This window comes from Fimicolochytrium jonesii, assembly GCF_025526975.1.
Source record: "Fimicolochytrium jonesii strain JEL569 chromosome Unknown EV422scaffold_1, whole genome shotgun sequence".
In the NCBI taxonomy this organism is placed as follows: Eukaryota; Fungi; Chytridiomycota; class Chytridiomycetes; order Spizellomycetales; family Powellomycetaceae; genus Fimicolochytrium; species Fimicolochytrium jonesii.
Genome location: NW_026515668.1, coordinates 1,063,539 through 1,085,250, shown reverse-complemented (window position 1 = coordinate 1,085,250; position 21,712 = coordinate 1,063,539). Strand labels below are relative to the sequence as shown.

At 53.8% G+C, this 21,712-nt stretch overlaps 8 protein-coding genes across 8 annotated transcripts; 4 read left to right on the top strand and 4 right to left on the bottom strand.

Annotated features, from left to right (window-relative positions):
• Positions 1-70: 70 nt before the first annotated feature.
• Positions 71-5,555, bottom strand: EV422DRAFT_562982 (uncharacterized protein; the record flags this gene model as incomplete). The annotated part of the gene is made up of 20 exons (XM_053072018.1): positions 71-378; positions 450-877; positions 952-1,034; positions 1,110-1,138; positions 1,219-1,343; positions 1,433-1,704; positions 1,767-1,895; positions 1,957-2,010; positions 2,083-2,147; positions 2,233-2,392; positions 2,468-2,675; positions 2,738-3,489; positions 3,551-4,034; positions 4,097-4,512; positions 4,582-4,766; positions 4,828-4,903; positions 4,967-5,050; positions 5,114-5,199; positions 5,274-5,297; positions 5,366-5,555. 20 exons carry the CDS (start codon positions 5,553-5,555, stop codon positions 71-73), a joined length of 4,158 nt encoding a protein of 1,385 aa, XP_052930164.1.
• Positions 5,556-6,216: 661 nt separating this feature from the next.
• On the top strand, positions 6,217-7,295 carry EV422DRAFT_562981 (uncharacterized protein; the record flags this gene model as incomplete). The annotated part of the gene is made up of 4 exons (XM_053072017.1): positions 6,217-6,313; positions 6,374-6,924; positions 7,005-7,023; positions 7,087-7,295. The coding sequence occupies 4 exons, from the start codon at positions 6,217-6,219 to the stop codon at positions 7,293-7,295; spliced, it is 876 nt and encodes a 291-aa protein (XP_052930163.1).
• On the bottom strand, positions 7,175-10,467 carry EV422DRAFT_17142 (YjeF N-terminal domain-containing protein). Its single transcript, XM_053065086.1, has 6 exons — positions 9,952-10,467; positions 9,784-9,868; positions 9,225-9,712; positions 9,008-9,160; positions 7,756-8,944; positions 7,175-7,686 (listed from the first exon to the last, which is right to left on the bottom strand). The coding sequence occupies exons 1-6, from the start codon at positions 10,153-10,155 to the stop codon at positions 7,442-7,444; spliced, it is 2,364 nt and encodes a 787-aa protein (XP_052930162.1). The 5' UTR covers positions 10,156-10,467; the 3' UTR covers positions 7,175-7,441.
• A 15-nt stretch (positions 10,468-10,482) lies between these two features.
• Positions 10,483-10,866, top strand: EV422DRAFT_481661 (uncharacterized protein; the record flags this gene model as incomplete). The annotated part of the gene is made up of 3 exons (XM_053067314.1): positions 10,483-10,602; positions 10,676-10,740; positions 10,827-10,866. Coding segments are annotated over 3 exons (225 nt in total), but the record flags the coding sequence as incomplete, so codon positions are not given.
• A 354-nt stretch (positions 10,867-11,220) lies between these two features.
• On the bottom strand, positions 11,221-12,189 carry EV422DRAFT_490793 (phosphatidic acid phosphatase type 2/haloperoxidase; the record flags this gene model as incomplete). Its single annotated transcript, XM_053067487.1, has 3 exons — positions 11,221-11,705; positions 11,784-11,990; positions 12,069-12,189. Coding segments are annotated over 3 exons (813 nt in total), but the record flags the coding sequence as incomplete, so codon positions are not given.
• An 840-nt stretch (positions 12,190-13,029) lies between these two features.
• EV422DRAFT_17031 (uncharacterized protein) lies at positions 13,030-15,692 on the top strand. The gene has a single exon (XM_053065076.1). The coding sequence runs from the start codon at positions 13,376-13,378 to the stop codon at positions 15,275-15,277; it is 1,902 nt and encodes a 633-aa protein (XP_052930159.1). The 5' UTR covers positions 13,030-13,375; the 3' UTR covers positions 15,278-15,692.
• A 784-nt stretch (positions 15,693-16,476) lies between these two features.
• EV422DRAFT_16946 (uncharacterized protein) lies at positions 16,477-18,764 on the top strand. Its single transcript, XM_053065071.1, has 5 exons — positions 16,477-17,015; positions 17,092-17,139; positions 17,218-17,829; positions 17,896-17,938; positions 18,008-18,764. The coding sequence occupies exons 1-5, from the start codon at positions 16,586-16,588 to the stop codon at positions 18,621-18,623; spliced, it is 1,749 nt and encodes a 582-aa protein (XP_052930158.1). The 5' UTR covers positions 16,477-16,585; the 3' UTR covers positions 18,624-18,764.
• A 421-nt stretch (positions 18,765-19,185) lies between these two features.
• Positions 19,186-21,509, bottom strand: EV422DRAFT_616320 (uncharacterized protein). Its single transcript, XM_053073964.1, has 2 exons — positions 20,827-21,509; positions 19,186-20,751 (listed from the first exon to the last, which is right to left on the bottom strand). The coding sequence occupies exons 1-2, from the start codon at positions 21,377-21,379 to the stop codon at positions 19,490-19,492; spliced, it is 1,815 nt and encodes a 604-aa protein (XP_052930157.1). The 5' UTR covers positions 21,380-21,509; the 3' UTR covers positions 19,186-19,489.
• Positions 21,510-21,712: the final 203 nt, after the last annotated feature.

Genomic DNA, 21,712 nt, shown 5'->3' with positions numbered 1-21,712 from the left:
TGTACCACTGGCGTCCACAATGCTATATACAAGCCTCTTGCTACCCATTGTCTCTGATGTTGCGATATCATCATGTCCACAACTCTCTATTCTCTCTTCGCTTGGTCGCATACGATGTTATCAGCTTGAAGAGTGACGCTTTCTCGTACGGTTTCACAACGTAATCGTTCATGCCGGCACGAACCGCTACGTCGCGATGCTCCGTGCGCGCATTGCCACTCAGACCTAGAATCGGAAGCGATGACGGGCATAGCTCGTTTTTCGCGAATTCTTCGCCATCAGACTTTTGTGTCCCCACTGTGTCACCGACATTTGGCGAGCTGTTGGGATGCGACTCGCTTTGTCGGATGCGGCGGGTGGCTTCTATGCCGTCCATAACTGAAGAGAGATATGTCAGCAGGTGTTCACACGATCTGCTCGCGTTGCATCCCACCAAAACCATCACTTACTTGGCATTTCGACATCCATCAGGATGACATCAATTTCTTCCCGATGTAAGTTCACTAACATCACGGCTTCCGAGCCGTCGTTCGCCAAATAAGTCTTGTATCCCGCAAGCTCGAGTTGGCGTTTGATGACTCGCTGGTTGATCAGGTTGTCTTCCACTACAAGCACGCAAATCGGCGTGCCACGGTCGCTTTCCTTAGTCGGCGAGAGACCGTTGACAGCTTCCACGGGCGCGTCCGTTTTGGTTTTGCTCAGATCCATCCCGTTCGGGGGTTGCTTCGCAGTTATGGACGACCCTACGCTGTCACCGTGATCGCTTCCGAGGTCTTCTTTCTGGTCTAACTCCACACAGACGTAGAACCAGAATGTTGTTCCTTTGCCCAGCTCGGATTCTACCCCGATTTCTCCACCCATCACTTGGATCATTTGCCTGCCAAAGACGGAAGGATCAGCACTTGTAATGACAGCTCTTCACAAAATCCGTATCTGGCTTGCAATCCTCACCTAGAAATATGAAGGCCCAAACCGCTGCCTCCATAATCTTGATGCGTCCGAAGGCCAACTTGGGAAAAGCGTTTGAAAAGTTTCTGTAAAGCAAAACCATTGAGTATTTTTATCAAATAAACTTGGCATTTTCAGTGGACAATCGCTTCACAACTCACCCCTTGCGCGGCGGCGGACATCCCAATGCCTATTAACGCACACAGTGGTTAAGTGTCCAAGTCAGTTTAGGCTTGATATACGTAGTATTTCGAGCCACGCACGACGTACCTGTATCAATGACCTTGAAAGCGAGTCGCAGCGAGGACCCTTCTTCACTCTGTAGTTGATAGACTCTGAGAATGATGCTCTTCTTCTCCGAGTGTTGCGTGAACTTCACCGCGTTCGACAATAAGCTGCGCGACAGGTGTTACTTTCTGGCGTTGAGAACTGTAGCAGTCCAGTGTCTTCCTCATATGGACGTCATATGGATTTATGGACTTACTTGATGAGGATCTGCTTGATTCGAGCGGGATCTCCCCACACCTGGCCAACTTCCCATTCAACCTCAGTGTCAAGCTTCACGCCCTTGTTGACGCATTCCGCCCTGAACATCTGAACGACGCTGCCCAATATCTCTAGTGGGTCGAAAAGCTTGTTGTTCATAGCCATTGGCCCGTTCCTGAGTTTGGATAGATGCAGCACGTCATCGGCAATGACTCGCTGATGTCGCGCAGCGCTTTCAATGGCGTCGAGGCACTCTTCGTCAAAAGCAAACTAGATCAACGAGTGAGTGATGATATTCGGAAGCTAAAAAAAATTCTCTGGCTGATGCTTACTTGATCGGTGGCTGAGTCTATACTGTATGTGGCGCCAGAGAGGATTCTTGCGAGAATATCACGGCGTCGTTGCACCCCTGTTCTCAACAGATCTGTATTGTTGTAGATAGCATTCAATGGATTCCGGATCTGCCGGAGAACTTGTCATTAATGTCCGCACTCAGATAGACGGCGGCCAAAGAAAACTCACTTCATGGCAGATCATGTCAATGAGCCGATCCAAAGCTACTCGGTCATCTTCAACCTGCGTGTAACGCGATAATCCATGAGGTGAGTTGAGAGAAACGTCGACTCCCGGTTGAGTTTTGACCCTGACCTCTTTCAGCTGCTTCTGCTGCATCTGAGTACGCTCAGTGATGTCCGTAATAGCCCCAACGAATCCTGTTTATATAGAGAGGGGTTTGAGATGGACCATCCATTGCCCCGGTTTTACCCGTCGACACCAAGATGCACCGTGAAGGCTTACCTATGACTCTGCCTGACTCGTCTACTTCCGCCGTCCATTGCGACAGGACACACACAACCCGACCATCAGGATGCTGGTAGCGGAATTCGATGTGACCTGGGTCCTTTTGCCGTCGGCATTCATCCCAGCTTTCCATTACGTATTGGATATCATCCGGATGCTACATGTGCGAATCGGTATCATTATGGTGTACGCGGCTCTCAGACGGCGGGAATGCTTGGGATGTGATACGTACCACGTTCTGCAGGAACAGATCATGCGCGGCCGTTCCACTGAGTTCCTGCATCTTTGTACTGCGGAAAATATTCCCTCCTGCAGCGTCTGTTCGCATGATTCCCACTGGGCAGATGTTGGCAAACTCAAACAGCTCCTTTCTCAGTCTCCCCAACTCAAGATGAGCGCGTACTCGGGCAATCAGCTCTTTGGCGGAGAAGGGTTTGCACCTGAAAAGAGTAATCTTCAGCAAAAGTTCCTCGGTTCGACAGCCTCTGCGCAGTAGACTTACATGTAATCATCGGCTCCGGTCCCCATCCCTTCTACTTTAGCCTCCTCGCCCGCACGAGCCGAAAGCAGAATGACGGGGATGAAGTTCAGCGACTTGTCCGCGCGAACCGCTCTTGCCAACTCAAGACCGTCGATTTTAGGCATCATTACATCTGAAAGCAGGAGACTCGGAGGATACTGGCGACACCGCGCTAATGCCTGCTCCCCGTCGTGAACCACGTGGACGCGAGCGATTGGGCTCAGGAGCTTCTTCACATAAAAGGCCATGTCGCGATTGTCATCGGCCACGAGAATGTACGTCTTCGAAGCGCTTGCAATGTGGTGCGCGCCTGTTGCTGTCCATTTCCGTGGCAGGCTGGGAGGCCTGAACAATGGTGTCGATTGCCCAGAGCCTGTGCTCACCGGGTATGCGTGGGTAGTCTCAGACTTCTCAGCCTCCGTTTCAGGTGTAGCCGGTTTCTCTTCGGAGGAAGCGTCTCCAAGCCATCCCATCGCCTCTTCCAGAAATTGATCCCTTACGCCCGTAACAAGATCGCTCTGGCTGTTCACGACCTCGGTAACGCTTTCCTTGGCGAGATGTGACTTGCCCCAAGGGAGTGTTACCACGAAGGAAGTCCCGCTTCCAACTTTGGATTCCGCACGGATTTGACCTCCGTGCAAGTGTACCAATTCCTGCGTCAAGGCCAGTCCGATACCACTGCCTTCGGTGGACCGTCTTTCAGTCGCTTCAGCTCGGAAGAATCGGTCAAAAATCTATGATGAGGTTCAGTATGATGAACACGTTTCAGCACGCAACAACAAAGAGATATAAAACCTTAGGCAAATCTTCAGATTTGATTCCACATCCCGTGTCCGAGACGGTGATTTCCGGGCCCGCGTCCGTTTCTCTGTAACCCACCGTGATACTGCCTCTGAGCGTGCACTTGATTGCGTTCGAAAGCATGTTGTAAATCACTTTTTCGAATAGATCCGTGTCAATGTATGCAATGCGTCCTGATGGTGGGACTTCCATGCGAAATTCCAATTGCGCCCGACCAATAGCCGACCGGAACACTCCTGCGAGATCGCTGACAAACGCTGCCAAATCCACCGGTCTAAACGATGCCTGCATGCGACCGGCCTCGATTCGGGAGAAGTCCAACAGCGAAGTGACCAGCTTCAACAGTCGTTGCGAATTGCGCTGTGCTATCCCGAGTTCCTCACGGACTCCGACTGGAAGGTCCTCGTTTTCCCGCAAGACTTTTTCGAGCGGACCTAAGATCAAAGTCAAAGGAGTTCTGAACTCGTGACTGACATTGCTGAAATCGGGAGTCAGTAGGACATTGTGCCGCGCGATTGCGCCAGACTGGTTTGAACGAACCTAAAGAAGGCCGTCTTTGCCCTGTCAATGGCCGCTAAAGCTTCCTGCTTCTTCTTTTCCTCCTCGTAATTCCGAGCAGCGGCAATGTTGACCCCGATTTGACGAGTAACCAACGTGAAGAAGTTCCGGTAGTCCTGGTCGAGCCGTCGCCGCGGGTTGCATCCCATGACCAAGCAGCCTATTATATCGAGCTGCGTTCCATACAATGGGTGCACAATCGCCTCTGTAGGCGTCTCTTCCCAAATGCCACCAGGTAACGAAGGATCATTCAGATCATAGATCTCGCACGCTTCCCCTGAGGTTATAGCCTCGCGAATAGGCCAAATGCCGCTGCCTGCGAAGTTCCTTCCCAGTGGTATCCCCGATGGCGCAAGATGGTGCGTCATTGGTATCCCAGAACTGCCTCTCAGAACCGCCTATGCAAAGGAGGGATTGTCAAACCTTTTAATGGAACGTCGCGGCCAGCAAGACTCCTTGATAGCTACCTGTGCTTGATCTTCCTCTCCCTCTATCAAGTACACCAACGCAAATGGAAAATCGGCCTTTGCGTCTTGAAGCGACGCAGAAGCCATGCCTACGGCATCGCTGACAGTGTGCGCTTTTCCACATTTGGACCCCAAATCTCGCAAACAGGCTTCTCTTCGTTCCTGAAAGACCTTTTTGGTGACCTCTGCTCGATAGCACGGGCGTCAGTAGGCGATACCCGCGAATGAACGACATAAAGATCCTACCAAATGATGGCCCAATGATTCCTTGCACCACCCCATCCGAATCAGAAAGCGGGGACAAGGTATACACAAAGTAGGTCTTGATGGATACATCTGAAGTGAGTCCCAAGTCTCACAGTTGAAGGTCGTATCTGCCCCTTACCTCTTCCAGGTAACCGCGTCTCAACATCGGCAGATGGCGATCGTATTGAAGCACCGACCCTCCCAGCTCGGCACGTTTGAATTCCTAGTATCCGGAGGTCAGCTTAGACTGTTCCTCCAACCGATTTTGGGTGTTCAAACACAGTACCGGAAGGATTTGTGCCCAGAACTCCTCATAGACATCAGCTCCAGTGCGCCCCAGACATGGGTGTTTCGGTCCCAGTACATCAATATCTATATATTTGTTGAAGGCATTTCGATCAGTCATTGAAGAGGTATTATGACCAAGAGCATGACAGGCTTCCTACAAGCATCGTTGTATATCGTAACATCTGGTGTCGGAAACAAATCGGATTAGCAAAGCACCAAGGCAGCGAAAGTGTAGCTGAAGCCTTCTCACATTTAGGACCCCAGAAGATGACGATCGGGAAACGAATAGCCAAGATCATATTAACAGCGGTTGCTAGAACCGCAGGCCATTTATCTCTTGGCCCAACCCCTGTAGTTGCCCAGTTGAACTCCCGAACCCGTCTGGCCATTTCCCCTTGCTCCAGCAAATTCAACTCCCCCTCTTCCATATACGACGGCATGACGGTGAGGGTGTGCTGTGCGGTTGCCTATGAGGTATGGCGCTCCACGGAAGTAAGGTGTTTTCCCACTTCAATTATCTCCTGGATCGACAGTTCTGGAAACTCGAGGCAGTTCAGAGGAGGGGAACTGTATGACTATGAAGACAATGACTGTCGTTGAAAGACAATGACGGTCGTTGGAAAGGAAACCAGTTCGAGCTCCGAGCACCGTATGAAAGCCGTCTTTGGTGAAGATTAGAAACGAGAGCGAAAAAGCCAGGTTTTCCCACGAAACGATTACATATACTGTAATGGGCGAGGGAAGCACCCCTCCAAGCTCCCTTTTCCTATAACGGAGAAGGCCGTTATGGGTATTGGTGAACCGAAAGTCTGGAATTGCCCAGACCGACCGACCCAGACTTTTCCTGATACCGGCGTTTGGGGCGTTTCAAAGTCACGTCAGGTGTGGACCCAGGGAGACAATGACGTACGGGAGGCTCCGATCGGATCTGCGCATGCATGAGTCATGTTATGCCAACTGAGGCGCCAATGGACGAAAAGGAACTTCAGTAACCTTCTACTACGTATTAAGGTTGCCGCATCCATATGCCTATTAGCCCAAGCCTCTGAACTATTCCGGCGCAACTCTCACAAGATGATGAGTTCGTACCCACGCACGACAATGCTAAATATCTTCAAAACACTGCACAGGCGTGGCTTCCCACGTCCTGCGGGATCGTCAATCTTGCAGCGGTGTCATCTTGCAACGGATTCCAATGGTAACTTCACGGCACGGTCTTCGTTCCTGCACATATGAAGCCTTATATTCCGTTTACCAGCAAATCATGCTGGAACCATAAGCATCGCCCGCCACAGCCCGGAAGAACGACGTCTCTGGCTCCGCATAACAGTCCCAGCCACTTTCAATCACCAGCCGCATCTCCCATCTATACCCCGACAAACGAAACCCGAAACCTGCCTGTTGAACGTGTCAATAAACGACACGCTCTCAGAGCTGCTTACCATCCTACGCGAAGAGTACCCCGACCTCGGCGCTCCTCGGTTTGTAGAGCACCCTTCCAACACTCCAGGGGGGCCAAGCAGCCCACTATCCAACGGACACACACTTGGACAGCTATTCCGAGGCAAAATCCATGGAAGTTTCCAATTTCCACGAGGATTAGCTCTAAACCTCGATGAGGGGCAGATTCTGGCGAGTCTGAGAGATATAGAGGCGCGACATAGGGCGTTGGAGGGCGCTGTGACGCAGATGGAGAGCACGCATGCTGGGATAGCACGGAGCGTGGAGAGGGTGATTTTGGCAATCAAGTGGACGGGGTTGGCGTATATTAGTGGACAGTTGGGGGCTATCATCTTTCTCACGCAGCAGGTATGTTTCGTCTGATGGATTTTCGGTGTGATCTTCGACGATTGGCTAAGTCTGTGTTCTCTTACCTTATCGTCTTATAGCTGGGGTGGGATCTGATGGGTAAGCCAGCCTTGAACTTGGGCGCATGTATTGTCGAATCTAACTAAGCACTCACCTTCACAGAACCCGTGTCATACCTCGCCAGCTTGTCGGGCGGCATCTTCTCCGCAACAATATACGTCCTCATGAAGCGGGACCCCGAGTACACCAACATTGGAACGTGGGTCCGTGGGATATTGCGGAAACGGATCAGCCGTAGGCGAGGCTTCGATGAGAAGCAGTACGAGACGATAAAAGCACAAGCCGAGTCACTGAAAGGTGTCATTTCATGAACGCGTGTACGATGGACTTGGAAGCCGAGATGCAGTTTTGGGATTCGAAGAATTAGACGGCTGTAGGGGTGGAACCCTTACAGGAAAATAATGTACATTGAAGAGCAGGGGGAATATGACTGGTCGATAATTAGCTGCACTCTACACTACACGTCGGCAATCTCCAACCCGACCAAAAACTTGTCGCCGAAAGGCGGGATCCACCTAAACTTGTTATTCCCCTGGCTTTTGGAAAGATTGACTTTTTGGAAGACCACACGTGGGATGCCAAGGTCGGCGAGGAAGAGCTCGCCGACGACTTCGCGGTCTGCGCGTAGGTGCCCGATTTTGGGAAGACCTAGGGCTAAGGTCCATTTAGGTTTGATGTGGTGCAGGGGAGACATGGGGACTCCTATGGAATTCATTATTTCAGTCCACAGCTGTCATCAATGGACGGGAAGGGAGAAAGCACTGAACGCACCTGTTGTACCGTGCACACCGCTCGCGAAATCCAAACTCAAAACATTCGCCTTATTTTCATTCGCATACTGGAACAACTGGCAGACCAGACTCCGATCATGCTCGCTCAGATCCAAAATGCTCTGGTGTGTGCCTAGCAACGCATCGACAATCAAATCGACGGGCTGTGATGCCGGGTGTGGAAGATCAACCATGCCCTTGGCGAGTTTCCCGCCGCTGAACACGTATGTTTTGTGCTGTGCAGCAACAGAGTTGACCATCTCCGCCTCAGTGCCCACAGCGGAGACGATGACATTGCATTCGTGATTTGCCAGATGTCGTGCCGCGCAGAGCCCGAACGCGCCAATCTTGTTGTTCCCGGTCAACACAACGACCAATGGCCCATCGTTATGATTTCCAGGTTTGATCCGTCTGTTCCCTCCAAGCGCTTGCAGGATCATCATGGCGCACCCACGTCCACCATTTTCGATCATTTGTTCATCGCTCGGCCCGGTCTCCGTGCCTGCAATCCTCTCAATCTCCAACATCTCGCCGGGAGTGACAGCTGGGACGGCCACGCCGCCCAACGTTTGACAAATCCGCCTTCTCGAGCCCCCAAACTCTACGAGAGGTGGGGCTTCTTCGGGAAGGCCGGCCAGCGCAACCGCCTCCTCGCTGTCTGATGCGCTTTCGACTTCCGCTTCGTTTCCCGTCTCCTCCCCACTCGGAGCTACTGACGAGTCCAGAACCATTTGCCTGATTCCCATCTTCTGCATGCCCTGAGGCACAGGTCGGAGGCGATTGTGACTGACGAGAAGCGTTTCGGGGTCGGTCTCATCTGCCTCCCTGATCTTCTCAAATTCGCGACGTTTGTCGAACTGAGTCAACCCCGCTTGAAAGTCGAAATCATCGGACAAGTTTGCTACATCCTCCTTGAAGGTCTCTTCACGTCGGCCCTTCCTTAATTTCCCGCCGTTGGGGGATTGCCCATCGCGTCTTCCTTGCGATTCTCGCCCTCCTCTCGAATTGCTTCGTCTGCCATCAGCTACCCTCCTGCGCGAGTTTCCATTTGTTCTAGATTGCATTGGAGATTCATTGGCGCTTGTACCATTCAGATCTGAGAAATCCACCTCGCCGTCCAACTCGCTTTCAGTGACTGTTATAGCGTGTGCTGCATGATTTTGTCCTCCCGTATGACGTGCGGCTTTCGGCTAGAGAGGGGGTTAAAATCAGCCATTGCTGCGAGTGTGGACTCTACTACCCAATATCCTTACTGTTTGAGAGCGTCTTTCAACGCTGGAGCCACCTGATGGTGTCTTGGCCATAACGGGCGGCGTCCGTGCCAAACCAGATGATTGTTTGGGAGTATTTGCACCTCTGGATAGGATCTTTGTAGGATATTGCGATTTGCTTGGACTGGGTGACATCTGGAGAGATTGTAGAGAATCAGAGAAGCCCATATGATGGAAGATATACGCCATGTTACGTTACCGAGATAATGGCTGGATCTTGAAACAGTGTAGTTGGCTTTGGTCGCGCCTGGGGCCCTTGCTCCGACTCAACTTTATGCACATGAGATGGCGGAGCATGCGACGACACATGCTGCGGTTGTGCTTGAGAATGAAATTGATGCGGCGGGGGTTGATGCTGATGAAACGGTTCAGGCTGAGCAGCGTACGGGAACGCTGGTGGACCCGGGGGCCCATGGGGTGCCGGAACGTGCTGGTGGGGATGATGAAAATGCTGATGTGGATGATGACCAGGGTGCTGTCCAGGAACTGGGTACTGAGGAGGCAGTGGAGCCTCTTGGTAGCGGGGTTGGGGAAGAGGCGGGCCGGCAGGTGCCGGGGGTTGCGGGGGTTCTGGAGGACGACGAGCTTGTGCATCCACTGCCGTTACAATCTGAAGATCCTTGATATCATGACCCGAAACTGGATAGCTGGGATAGTGATGCGTCGAGCCATTGATGGTAGCGCTCACTGAGGCAATCGGGAACAAGAAGTCAGCTGTGTTCCGAGGACAGCGAATAACGAGAAGGATATTGTTTTACCATTCTGCAAGGTCAGCAGTTGAGTGTCCTGATCAATATTGGCGACCCTCCCATCAACAACTACGCCACTGGCTAGATAGAGCCGCTATTGCCCGAACGATGACCGTTAGCCCTCAGCATCGTCTTGCGAGTCGGTGAACACCAGGAAGTCCTGTAAGTGCTACTTACGACGTTGGAACCTAAGAACTCCATAGCAGGTAAGCGACGGTCTGAACTCAATATGAGACCTCTCTTTTGACGTGAGCGTATCTGGGGATCTATCACTATTTCCCTTCTTCTGGTTGAGCACAAAAGTGCAAAAGGATCACGATTGTGAACAAAGGAGAGTGGCTCGAGGCAAGGGAACAGTTCACGCAATGAGACCCCGCGCATGGTCGGTGACTTCCACCACCCTCGCGACTGATTCGATGCAACTTGACGAGAAGTCACGGACCGCGCCCTTAATGAGCCTTCACACAGGCTACACAGAGCAGCTGCTCAAAGTTGGTCTAGTTGGTTTCACATTCACAGCTGGCGCTTGCTCTAACGATCTTCGGCCACTCAACCCCAAAGAACACCGCACACCATGTCTGTGAGTATCATATCGTTCGCTGAGCAGGGCTACTCAGCTCGGACCTTCCGTTCTCCTATTGCCGTGCCGACCGTATCAAAGTTTCAAGAACTGATCTCTCGGCCGTCCCTCCCCACTCGCAGTTCGTCCCCGTAAACCCCAAGCCATTCCTGAACGAGCTGACCGGCAAACCCATCATGGTCAGGTTGAAGTGGGGCCAGGAGTACAAGGGCTTCTTGGTGTCTGTGGATTCGTACATGAACATGCAGGTACGAAAATGGGCGACTGGTGGGTTGCGTACACCCTGACTGGGATCACAGACTAAGAATCTCCTTTTCATAGCTGGCGAACACGGAGGAGTACATAGATGGGGCGTCTACTGGGGCTCTTGGGGAGGTTCTGATTCGGTACGTCTGGAGGAACTTGCTGCTTTGCAGGGCGAACGCTATGCGCCACTCGATTGGGACTAACTTTCTCTTCGTTTCGCCCGTAGGTGTAACAACATTCTCTACGTAAGTGTCCTCAGTTCAGACAGAGTTCGGCACAGCAGGGAACTGTTTTCGAGTGTTCGCCCGTCGCACCTTCTCGCCCTGTTTCTCACTGTGTTTTCGATCCAATTCTCCATTGTACAGGTACGACGAATCGAAGAGGAAGATGGCGACACAATGCAGGAGTGATTCAGCGTCGGACCATCCCCTGTATCCTGTACATAGTGTATCTAAAACCAGAAAACAGATCAGAGAGCGAGTCCTTATATGAAGGGGGCTGAGGTCTACGTCTATCGTATACGCCGGGTTTCATTATCTACCGCCTAAGTCGATGGCAGTATTACGAGGATATCCCTACCCTCTACCTAGAGACTAGTATCGTGAATGATGGAAGGGGACTCAAGATCTGAAGAAAGAGCCGTTACGTTGTTCGAGGCGATTGTTCTGCCTGATGTTTCCTCCCGCCGTCTGACTCTCGTCGTCGACGGCAATGTTCACATCGCCAGTGGATTGTCGGTGGGACGATACCCTCGCGCCAGGTCGCAGCCTTTCGTGCGAGCCCTCCTGGGTCAACGTGCTTCCGCGATGCTGGGAAGAATGTGTATCATCGATTCCAGATGCCGACCTGTCGTCGCCGGTTACGACCGATTCGGCTATCGTGCAGTGATAGCTGTATGACCAGGCGGAGATGGTGGCTCCGACGACGGCTCCCACAACGACGTCTTCCCATCTGTGCCAGTAATCGTCTACGCGGGAGATTGAAATCAGGAGGGCAACTACGATCGGGATCGTGACGACGGCGTATTTCGGTGCCAAAGGTTTGCGGTCGAGATTGAGGCGGCCGGCGAGGTAGATGGCCAGGAAGCCCAAGCCGCTCCATGCCACTGTAATGAGACGTACGAGAACGGACTGAGTAAGTTTTCCACCACACCATCAGTGAGACAAGTGAGAAGTATACGCACTGCTTGAATGCCCACTGAAAAAACTCTTCCGTCCTTCCTTGATGTCTCCTGCGTCGCCCGTGCATCTGTCCACCATAGTGACTGTTAGCATGTCGTCGTACTTCCAGACCGGCTGGCATCTCGCCAGAAAGTCTGGCCTCAGACTTCCGACGGCGATCTTTACGATCTGTGTGAAGATCAGGGTGAAGACTAATGACACTGCGAGGCCTTTGAGAGATAGGGATCTGTCGTTGGTGACAAGATCCTCGTAGTCCACCGTCTGCTAAAAGCACGAACTTCACCCACCCAACGTCGACATGTGCGCATCAAACACACTCCTCTTGACGAAAATCGACGTAAACAAAATCACAACCAGCGGCACAATAGCAGCCAGCACACCCAACATCCAACTCGGCACCGTCTGCGTGCGCAGCGGGTACACGATCTTCAAGTCCTCGGCGAAAGCTACCCGCTGGAACGGGTCGATGAACTCCAGTCCTCCGCTGAAGCCGAGGAGACATACCACGGCGACTGAGGGGGCAAGAGGTGAGCAAGCGGAAGTCGGCGGAGTACAGTACGATGTGGTGAAGAACTTTACCCCATTCCCAAAGACTTTCACGTAACAGGTGCCGCAGACTGTCGGACTTTGTTTCGTATAGGACGTGCACTCGTTCTTGGGGCATGTTGGCCGTTCGAGTCATTCACGTTGGTCGTGTAGACGTTGTCGGAGGAGCTATAGAATCTTAACCGACCTGGTGGACAATGGTTCGTGCGGGCCAGAGATGTCTGACTCTATATGAACAGCTGGACGAAGCGCTCGAGAGTCGAGACACTGCAGATGACTTGAGACGGTAGACGGTTAAAATGGCGAACTTGGCAACGTAAAGAGGCTTGTCTGTCGAAAGAAAGCCGCCGCCAAAGCTCGATCTCGAAATTACGTAGTGACGCGCAAAGGACGCGGCTACGTCACCCTGAAGAACACGCGATTGGCAGCTGCAGACATCAGTCAGAGGCTCAGAGCTCCGTTGACGGCGGAACCGTCAATGTCCTCGAACCACGGTGTCGGTTCTGATCATCATTCAGCTTTACCAGCATCCGGAAGGCCACCTTCACAGAACACGAGATCACACCTGCGGCACTAATGTGAACCGCAGGAAAGTCAAATTTGACGTTGCAATTCAAATTGGCCGACACACGCGACACCCGGAGAACCCTTCTGATTGCCGCTGGAAAGAAAGGGCAAGGGTTCTAATCAAAATCCTAAGCCCCAAATCAAAACGCAACATCGATGGGTGGTCTAATTCTCATCACAAGGTGTTTCTCGTCCGCCTTCATTCCCAGTAAGGTGGCGGGCCTCCCTTCACACCTCCCAAGTCAACTAACACTCCCAGCGGCGATCTTGGTTCAGGGCAGAACGTTCCATTCGTCTGCCAGCAGAGGAACGGCGAAGTTCAGCAGGCACGCTCACGCGGCAGGCAGACAAGCTACGCAGGTGTCTTAGCCAGCCAGCTCTTGTTAGTCAAGGACATTCCTGCGTTGCACTTCCACGTCACCACCCCACCGCACACCACAACAATTACCAACTCGACTGACAGCCGAGAAACCCTTTCGCAATGTCTCGATTCCCCCGGAGAACCACCCAGTTCCTTTCCTCACCATGTTCCGCCCTTCTCATCCTCCTGCTGCTGATGTGCGGCATTGTTCTCGCCCAGGACCCCGAAGCGACCTCTACATCCGTCGAACTACCGGAAACCACCCCAGCACCTCCCGCTGGGCCACCGCTCCTCCCACCCGAAAATAAGATCCTCATCGGAGCCACCCTGGATAACGACGTTGACCACCCCGCCGACTTCAACAACCGAGTAGGCAGGCAATTCTCGGCGTTTGCCTTTTCCATGTATGTCCCCTCGCGGACGGACATCCCAAAAGGCCCAAACAACGTCGAGAGTCACCTGGACCTCATCGATGCCACCAAGACGGACGCCTACGTGCAATTGAATGTGTACCCACGGAAGGGTCTGGACGTCAAGAATTTTACCGACACGGATTGCCAGAAAATCGTCAATATCTGCAAAGGTCTTAACATGCGGGGGCGAGGGGTCTTCCTGGTATTCGCACCTTCCATGAATGCGAATCCTCTGTATGGCGTCGCTTGGGGCCAGCAGCCAACGACGTTCAGTTCAGCGTGGAACAGAATATCTCAATTCTTAGCGGGTGAAGAAATGGCCAATAAAACGGCGCTCGTATGGGCACCAGAGGCTGGTTTGGGCTATCCTTGGAAAGCAAATGTCAACTCGACACGCGGCGCAGCCATTCCTAAGAATGTGGATACAAACGGGGATGGTCGCCTTGACGAGAACGATGACCCGTACTCACCGTACTATCCGCAGCAAGGGTTTGAGCCAGCCTGGGTCGGTCTGTCCGTCAGCTACAAAGGGAACGTGTATCCGTGGGATCGCAACGAGCTGCCCAACAAGACCTTCGTGTCTGATGTCATCCAGGGTGTCAATACTCGTAGTAACGTCAACTTCTACAACACGTACGCCACGGCCGCGGGAAAAAACATTCCTTTCATGTTGCTGGCGACAGGAGCCATGTACCTGCGCGACAACAAGAATCAATCCGTGCCCCCGACCGGCGGCCCGACCGAATTAGCTGTCAAGCAGGCCTGGTGGCGACAAATCTTTGACAGAAACTTCCGCGCCCAGTTCCCGCTTCTAAAGATGATCAATTTCCGCGACGACCTGCAAAACCGCAATGCCTCTATGGATTACCGCATCACGGCCGCACCGGACGTCCTGGCCGCTTTCAAAACCGACCTCACCACCTTGCAGGATACCCTCGTCTGGGCCAATGCAAGCTCGCTCGTCACGTACAATCCGGCGGACGCCAACGCCGCCCCCAGCACCCCTAGCGGTCCGGGCAACGACCCTATCAACACACCGAAGCCTCCGCCACGAGGGGACGGCGGCGACGGTGGGGGTAAAGGCCACGGCTTATACGGCCTCCTGTTTGGTCTCGTGCTCGCTCCCGTCACGATTGTCGGGGCGTGGTACTCCTACGCACACATCAAGCTGCGTCGGCGACGGGCCGCGGAGGAGGCGGCGGCGCTCGCGGCGTTGCGGGCTGGCGGCATCCCCACCATTACGGACGACGATGCGCCGTCCGGCGGTGACGGCATGGGAGGCGGCCATCTGAAGGGGGGCATCGACGCGGACGCAGAGTCCGTCGACGATTCGGCCACCATCGTCAACATCATGATCGGGACTCTGCCGCGCGAAGGCGACGGAGACGACTACGAGGGTGAGGAGTCTCGCTCTCACCACCGCCGAGACAGCTATGGTGGCATGGAGGCCGATGGGTATGGGCATGACGGCGACGGGTATGAGGATTCGATCCGCTCGCTGCCGCTACACGATGAGGAGAGCGGCGGGGATTTCGATCTGAGGAGGCAGAGCTTCCACCATGATCTGAGACAGTCGGACCGGGCGCACGGCAGCGATTACATCCGTTAGCCTTGTGGACGATTTCGATGACGCCTATATACCTGTGCCAACTACCGCTGTTGCTTCTTTCGCGCATTGTCGTACGACTCCACTGCCTTCCGCCGCTATTTCCTCTCCTACGCCGTACTATCCACCTCCATAGATACTTGAGCTATAGTTTTCCTTGTTCTTTCCCTATATTTGCGTACGCCGCGTACCCCTGTATACAGTATGCCGTAGCTTTACATAACCCCTCTCGGCGTACTTGCGAACTTTTTGTCCCTCATATGATTGTGTAGTTAGATGCTCTTTTCAACTTGATAATCGTCATCTTCGGCGGTTTGCCGTTCTGTAATATACTCTAAAGAAAACCATCAGAGAAACATCGTTTCCCATGCACATGACACTCTCTTCCCCTATCGGTTTTCCGAAGTTTCAAGGTTGGTACTCACGGACATTTTACGCAACCGGTTTTTGTTGGCGCAAAGCCTTGCTGCGGCGGAGGCGGGTGATTCTGCCGTTTGACATTTGTATCCGGGGAACGCGTTGATGAAAGCCATCCCTCCTCCTTCCATCAGATTTGTGCGTTGAATGGACTTCATCGCTCATCGCACTCTTCGCCGTTTGGGTGAAAAAGGGGCCATCATATTGCGGCGTGGGCTCCGACCCACACAAACATATACATAATACAGTACGTATCCCAGGGAGAGGAGGGTGGGTGCTTTGAGCTTTGTGACTATGCGGGCGTGGGAAAAAGGGAGGGAGAGAAAGAGAAAGGGGAAAGGAGAATGCCGTGCCCATATGGGGCACCTAGCTTCGTAAATAATCTCCCTTTTCCGTCACGTGCGCCCGCATGATTCCATCCACTCCTGCACCTCGTTCCTCCGTGAATGTCCTTGAGCTGGATGGTGTGCCCCTGAACGAATGGACAAAGCGGACCTGCAAGCACACCCGTACGATTTCCCCGTCGGTATGGTTCATAGCGATTTTAGGAAAATCAGTGTCAATTCCACTCAAAATTACCCGGAGGGCGCTTGGAGCGCTTGGCTGCGACTCGCGAGGGACGCCTTTTGGGCACCACCTGGATGCGGCAGTGCCCGTGAAATCCGCCTCCATATGATCTATCTACAGTACGTACATACGTACTGTACTGTACAGTATGATGTAGCGTATATGAATCTGCCTGAGAGTTCCCCTTTCTCACGCCCCAACAAAAATATCCACCGCTATATCGATACCACCACCACGAACAGGAATCTCTTCTCAACTTGAACCAAGTTAGAGATCCGGGAATCAACACACAACAGCAATTGGGGCTCACCAAAGCCGTCAAGGGAGATGCTTTTCAACATGCCATTCCGGGTCATCGTCGCTCTGATGATGGCCCTTGTTGCCATCCTGGGCTCCGCCACCGCCCAGAGTCCCGCACCGGCGCCCCCAGCGCAGAGCCCTGATGCTCCTGCTCCTAGTCCTGGCAATGCCGCTCCTAGTCCTGGGAACCCTGCACCTGGTCCTAGTGATGCCGCTCCTAGTCCTGGGAAACCTGCACCCAGTCCTAGTGATGCCGCTCCTAGTCCTGGGAACCCTGCAGATTCACCGACACCAGCTTCGCCAGTCGGTCCATCTACTCCTCCACCTCCCCCTACAACCGACCGTCCAAACGAGCCCTCGACAACCGAGCGTCCTCCTCCTACGACAAGGCCCCCGACCCCTCCCCCAACAATCGAGCCACCTCCTCCACCGACAAACTCCCCGACAAACTCACCAGGTATGACGTTTGCTTATGGTTGTGCCTGGCGTACATTGTTCCTAATACATATCCCATCTCGTCTCTGGTAACAAAGGTAATGATGGTGGGCGCCCAACCACACTCCCACCCAGCGACGGAGGAGGTATGCATTTTGCTCAGATTTCGTATTCTGTCCCTGTCGTGGCGTAGGAGCCTTCTGGCTAACCTATAGCTTTGACAGATGGAAGCCCGTCTCCTACTGATCGTCCCTCCCCTACCCCCAACCCCCCTCCCAATTCCCCCGTCACTCGACCTCCTCCCGAACCTACCACCAACGGTCCGAATGGCCCGACTGCGCCATCTCCTGTCGACTCTCCGCCGGCATCGCCTGCTCCCCCAACTGGTACTCCCGCTGGCCCGATTGATTCCCCAATTGATATCCCTGTTGATACTCCAATCAATACCCCAATTGCTACTCGGTCTGATACCCCGGACCCTACCACCCGCCCCAATACCCCAATCCCCCCGATCGATACCCCTTCCAATTCCCCCTCCCCCAAACCCTCCCCGACGAATCCCCCGATCATTGAAACAGTGACTAATACTCGACCTCCAACTGCCAATCCAGTTACCAATCCTCCCACTCAGCCTACAACCAACCCCGCCCCTCCTCCGAAAGATCCGGCGAAGCTCACCACGTTCACACCGTCGCCGACCGTCTACACTACTCCTGTGACTCGCAGCTCAGCTCTCGTGTATACTTCTAACGGTGCTGTCAGAACTACTACCACCGTATGGGTTGATGATGTTGTCGTCACATCGACGCCCTTGCCGGTCACGACCGGCAGATCAGGTATGCAATCCATGAACCCTCATGCTCGCTTTGCTCCGGCGGAATGCTCATCCTATTTCGTCATAGATATCGGCAATTTGCAAGATGGTGGGAGTACCACTCACACGGGGTAGGTTTTCATGGTTCCCGAATGTATGATTGAGTGCTTTGAGAGATGTATTCACTCGTCTGGTGATAGACCCATTATCGGAGGCATTGTCGGAGGTCTCTTTGGCCTCGTTGTTCTCGGAGTGCTGGGAACCAGCGTTTACCGCTACTTGCGCGACAAACGCGCGAAAGCCAATGACCGCGATCTACCTTTCAACGAGCCTATGACTGGTCTCTTTGGGGCCAACAGCAAAGTCCTTCGGTCTGACTCCCCATCCATCATTCCTGCCATCCACGAGAACATGGTAGTTGGGCACGACAGCAGTCTTCGTGAGAGTCCCTCCCAACAATCGATGAGAGCCATCAGCCCGTATTCGAGTGGCTCAGGACAACAGATGCTCTCTGGTTACGTTGACGAATACGGCGCTCAGCGTGGGCCATCGCCGTATTATATGTACGGCAATCCCGGGGACGGTCCGGTCAGCCACGACGTGCTGAACGTGGACGGGCATGGGCATGGGTACAACCCAGCGTATGGAGCCGCGGCTGCGGCGGGAGGCTTGGGTGCGGCGGCGGCGGCTGGAGCGGCTGGCTCGGCCAACGGAGGTAGCCCGACTTTCGACAGAAGGGAAGCGATGAAAGGATTCACCCCTGGCCAGGAAGATGAGATTGAGATTGCTCCCGGGGATACCATTGAGATCAGGTGAGAGCCTTTGTCTCTTACCTTTCTACATGGCATGGGCATCTATTCATCAAGCCACTCCGCATCTCGCTTTATAGTCAACTATTCAACGACGGTTGGGCATCTGGCGTGAATACCCGAACAGGGCTCAGCGGCGTATTTCCGCAAAGCATTCTAGGATGAGTTTTCCTCGACAGACACTAAGACTCTCGGTCCAAACTCTTGTGCAGAGCAACAATGCCCTTGATATCCCGGACTTGACCTTGCATTGAACACCCACTTCACTTTTTCAGTTCCCACCGCGCAATGGGACCGGCGTGTATATATCCATCATTTCGCCATACCCCCCTTTCGCCGGCCTTTTTCGTAGGACTTTCTTCCCCACTCGGATTCTGTCTCTTCCCTCTATGTCATGCGCGGCGTAGTCTTTTGCTTTTCCTCCAACATCTGTATAATCTGTATGTACATACGTAGTGCAATGCAAATTCGATTTTTCAGTGCCCTATGTGCCTAAATACCGCGGTGGAGGTGTGAGGATCGCACATCTTGGGGATGTTTCGATACCGCATATCGGGGTCTCTTTTGCTGTCTGAATCAAAATGTTTTACTGATGATACCTACGGAGGTAGCAGATATTGAAGAAAGTCGAGTTGTGCAATAGTCTGTATGTAAGTATGTACAGAAAGAATACATCCGCCGTATCACCAGAGTTCAAGCAACCACATGTGAACTCAAGCCCGAAGGGGCTGGAGCGGGGAGGTAATATAGGTTCTGCCTGTCTGTCTGTTAAGTCTGACCTATGCTATATCCCCAGTGGGCCAAGCTATGTCTGAGAACCAACGTACGCCGACGCCATTCCAACGCCGCGTCCAATGCGAACGTGTCCCATTCTCATTTCCTACCCCGCCGCCCACTCCTCTCCTTCCCCGCACCCCCGTCCGCGGTCGCGATCCCCAGCATAGCCCGCTGATGCATCTGCTGCTGCTGCTGCTGTTGCTGGACAAACACCGCCTGTTGCATCGCAGCGGCTTGCTGGAAGTACGCGTTCCACATCTGCTGCTGTTGCGCGACGGCCATGGCCTGTTGCTGGGGTGTGTATGAGGGTGAGGCATGTGCGGGCATTTGTTGGAGCTGCTGTTGCGGGTAGTACTGTGTTGGTTGTGGTGGCTGTTGTGGGTATGGTGATGGATAATGCGCGTGTTGTTGCAGATGAGGTGTGAGGGCAGGCATGACCTTGTCCATTGGCGGTGGAGGCAAGCCTGGGTCTCCGTTCTTCCGTCGTGGCGACGCGCCGGCCAAAGTCGCAGAAGACGCATTGGACCGTGCGGAAAACTGCGAGTCTGTGGAAACCCTGCCCGTCCCGGCTGTAACAATCGCGGGCGTCGCGGCCGCACCTCCGCGTCGTCGCCTGCCCCGCTGTTGGGCATCCGAGATCGCTTGGTGTCGTACGCTCGAGAGCGGGGCCTCCTCATCATCCGATTCGTCGCTTGTCGATGCGTTGGTGCGCCGCGACGATGAGCGGGATAGTGGGTGTTTGCCCGTCCTTGACAGGGACCGGTTCGACGCAGAGGGTGCTAGCCGCGGGGAGCCCGGTGGCGAGGCCGTTGACGACGACTGAGAGATTGTGGATGTGGATGGGTGGCGGTCGTGGGATGATGACGATGACGAGGAGTTGTACGGCTGCACCATGCCTCGTAGATTGGGCGAGGACGCTTGAGGCCGGAGTCGCTGGGGTGGTGCAGCCGGTGCGTTAAGATTTGCCCGTGAGAATGCAGCGGACATATTAGGGTTGGAAACGACATGGCGGACTAACGCAACGTCGTCATCAGAGTCGGATTCTGTTCCGCTGGATTGATGGGCGTTTTGGTAACGATTGCGGGACTGCGAAGGCGCCCGCGCTGCATCTCGCCGGCTCTTTCGACGTTTCGGTGCTGTGACGGAGCTTTTGCTAGTTTGTGGAGTTGTTGATGTTGGGACGGTGTGTGATGAGAGAGCATTTTGGTTCGTGTTCATCTTGAGCAGATCAGCAGCTTTCGATTTGAGGCCTTTCGTTTTCGTTGTTACTGATGACCCAGAGGACGGGCGCTCTGGTTCTGACCGTGTCGATCTGATAGCTTCCGGGGTGGTCACTGCCCGGTCAGCCAGGGCAGTAACTGAGAGCGGGACAAGACGTTAATATGAAAGGTTCTCAGACATGAAGAACGAACACTCACGATGACAAAACTCACCAGTCAGATCGTCTCCTTTCTCGAACGAGTACCGTCGCCTGGCGGGCGGCTCGCCACGAGATCTTCCCTCATTTCCCTCCACCACCGGTTCCAAATCCCTTTGTCTGCCTGAGGACGACACTTCCCGAGTCGTGTGTGGACTCTTCTTGTCTTTCACCCCACTCCGCCCGTCAAAATCAAAGACCAGGTCGTCCAGAAACGACGGCGCATCCAGTGTCGTTGCTTTCGACAGACCGCTTACACCCCTCCCACCCTCCCCACCAGGCAACGCGGCACCGACGCCAGCCAGGTCAAAGTAATCCGCCTTAGGATCCAGGGTCCTATAGCCCGTCGACGAATTCGACTTTGAGGATGACGAGCCGGTCGAGGAGAAGGCCGAGTCGACGGGCGACCCGGGAGCTGCGGGGTATTTATGTCCAAACCCTCCTCTGGTAGCCGGAGTGGAAAAACTCAGTGGGGATGGTGAGCGGGTCCGGCGGTTGCTGCTGCTGCTGCTGCTCCTGTTGCCACCGCCGGTGGCGTCCTTCTTCGACTTGAAGAACCCAAAGCCCATACTTGCTGGGCGGTGAAGCGAGAGGCAAGAGCGGTTCCAGGCCGTTGGATAGAGCAAGTCAGAGTGGGGAATATACCATGGTTTGTCTACGTAGGGAGGTCCGCCGATTGCAAGGGGGTTGTTTATCTCGATGCGCGCATTTTCGTTATGATTTTGCCTGTGATTTTGCACGCATAACTGAAACTGACAGCACCTCAGGCCGCCTGTCAATTGCGCGCGACCCTGCACAACCACCCCCACATTGGATCTTCGGCCCCCGACTGCACTGCACAGATCTGCATGCCAAGATATATTTAACGACGGCGATGAAAAGACTCATGAGTCCTCTATGTG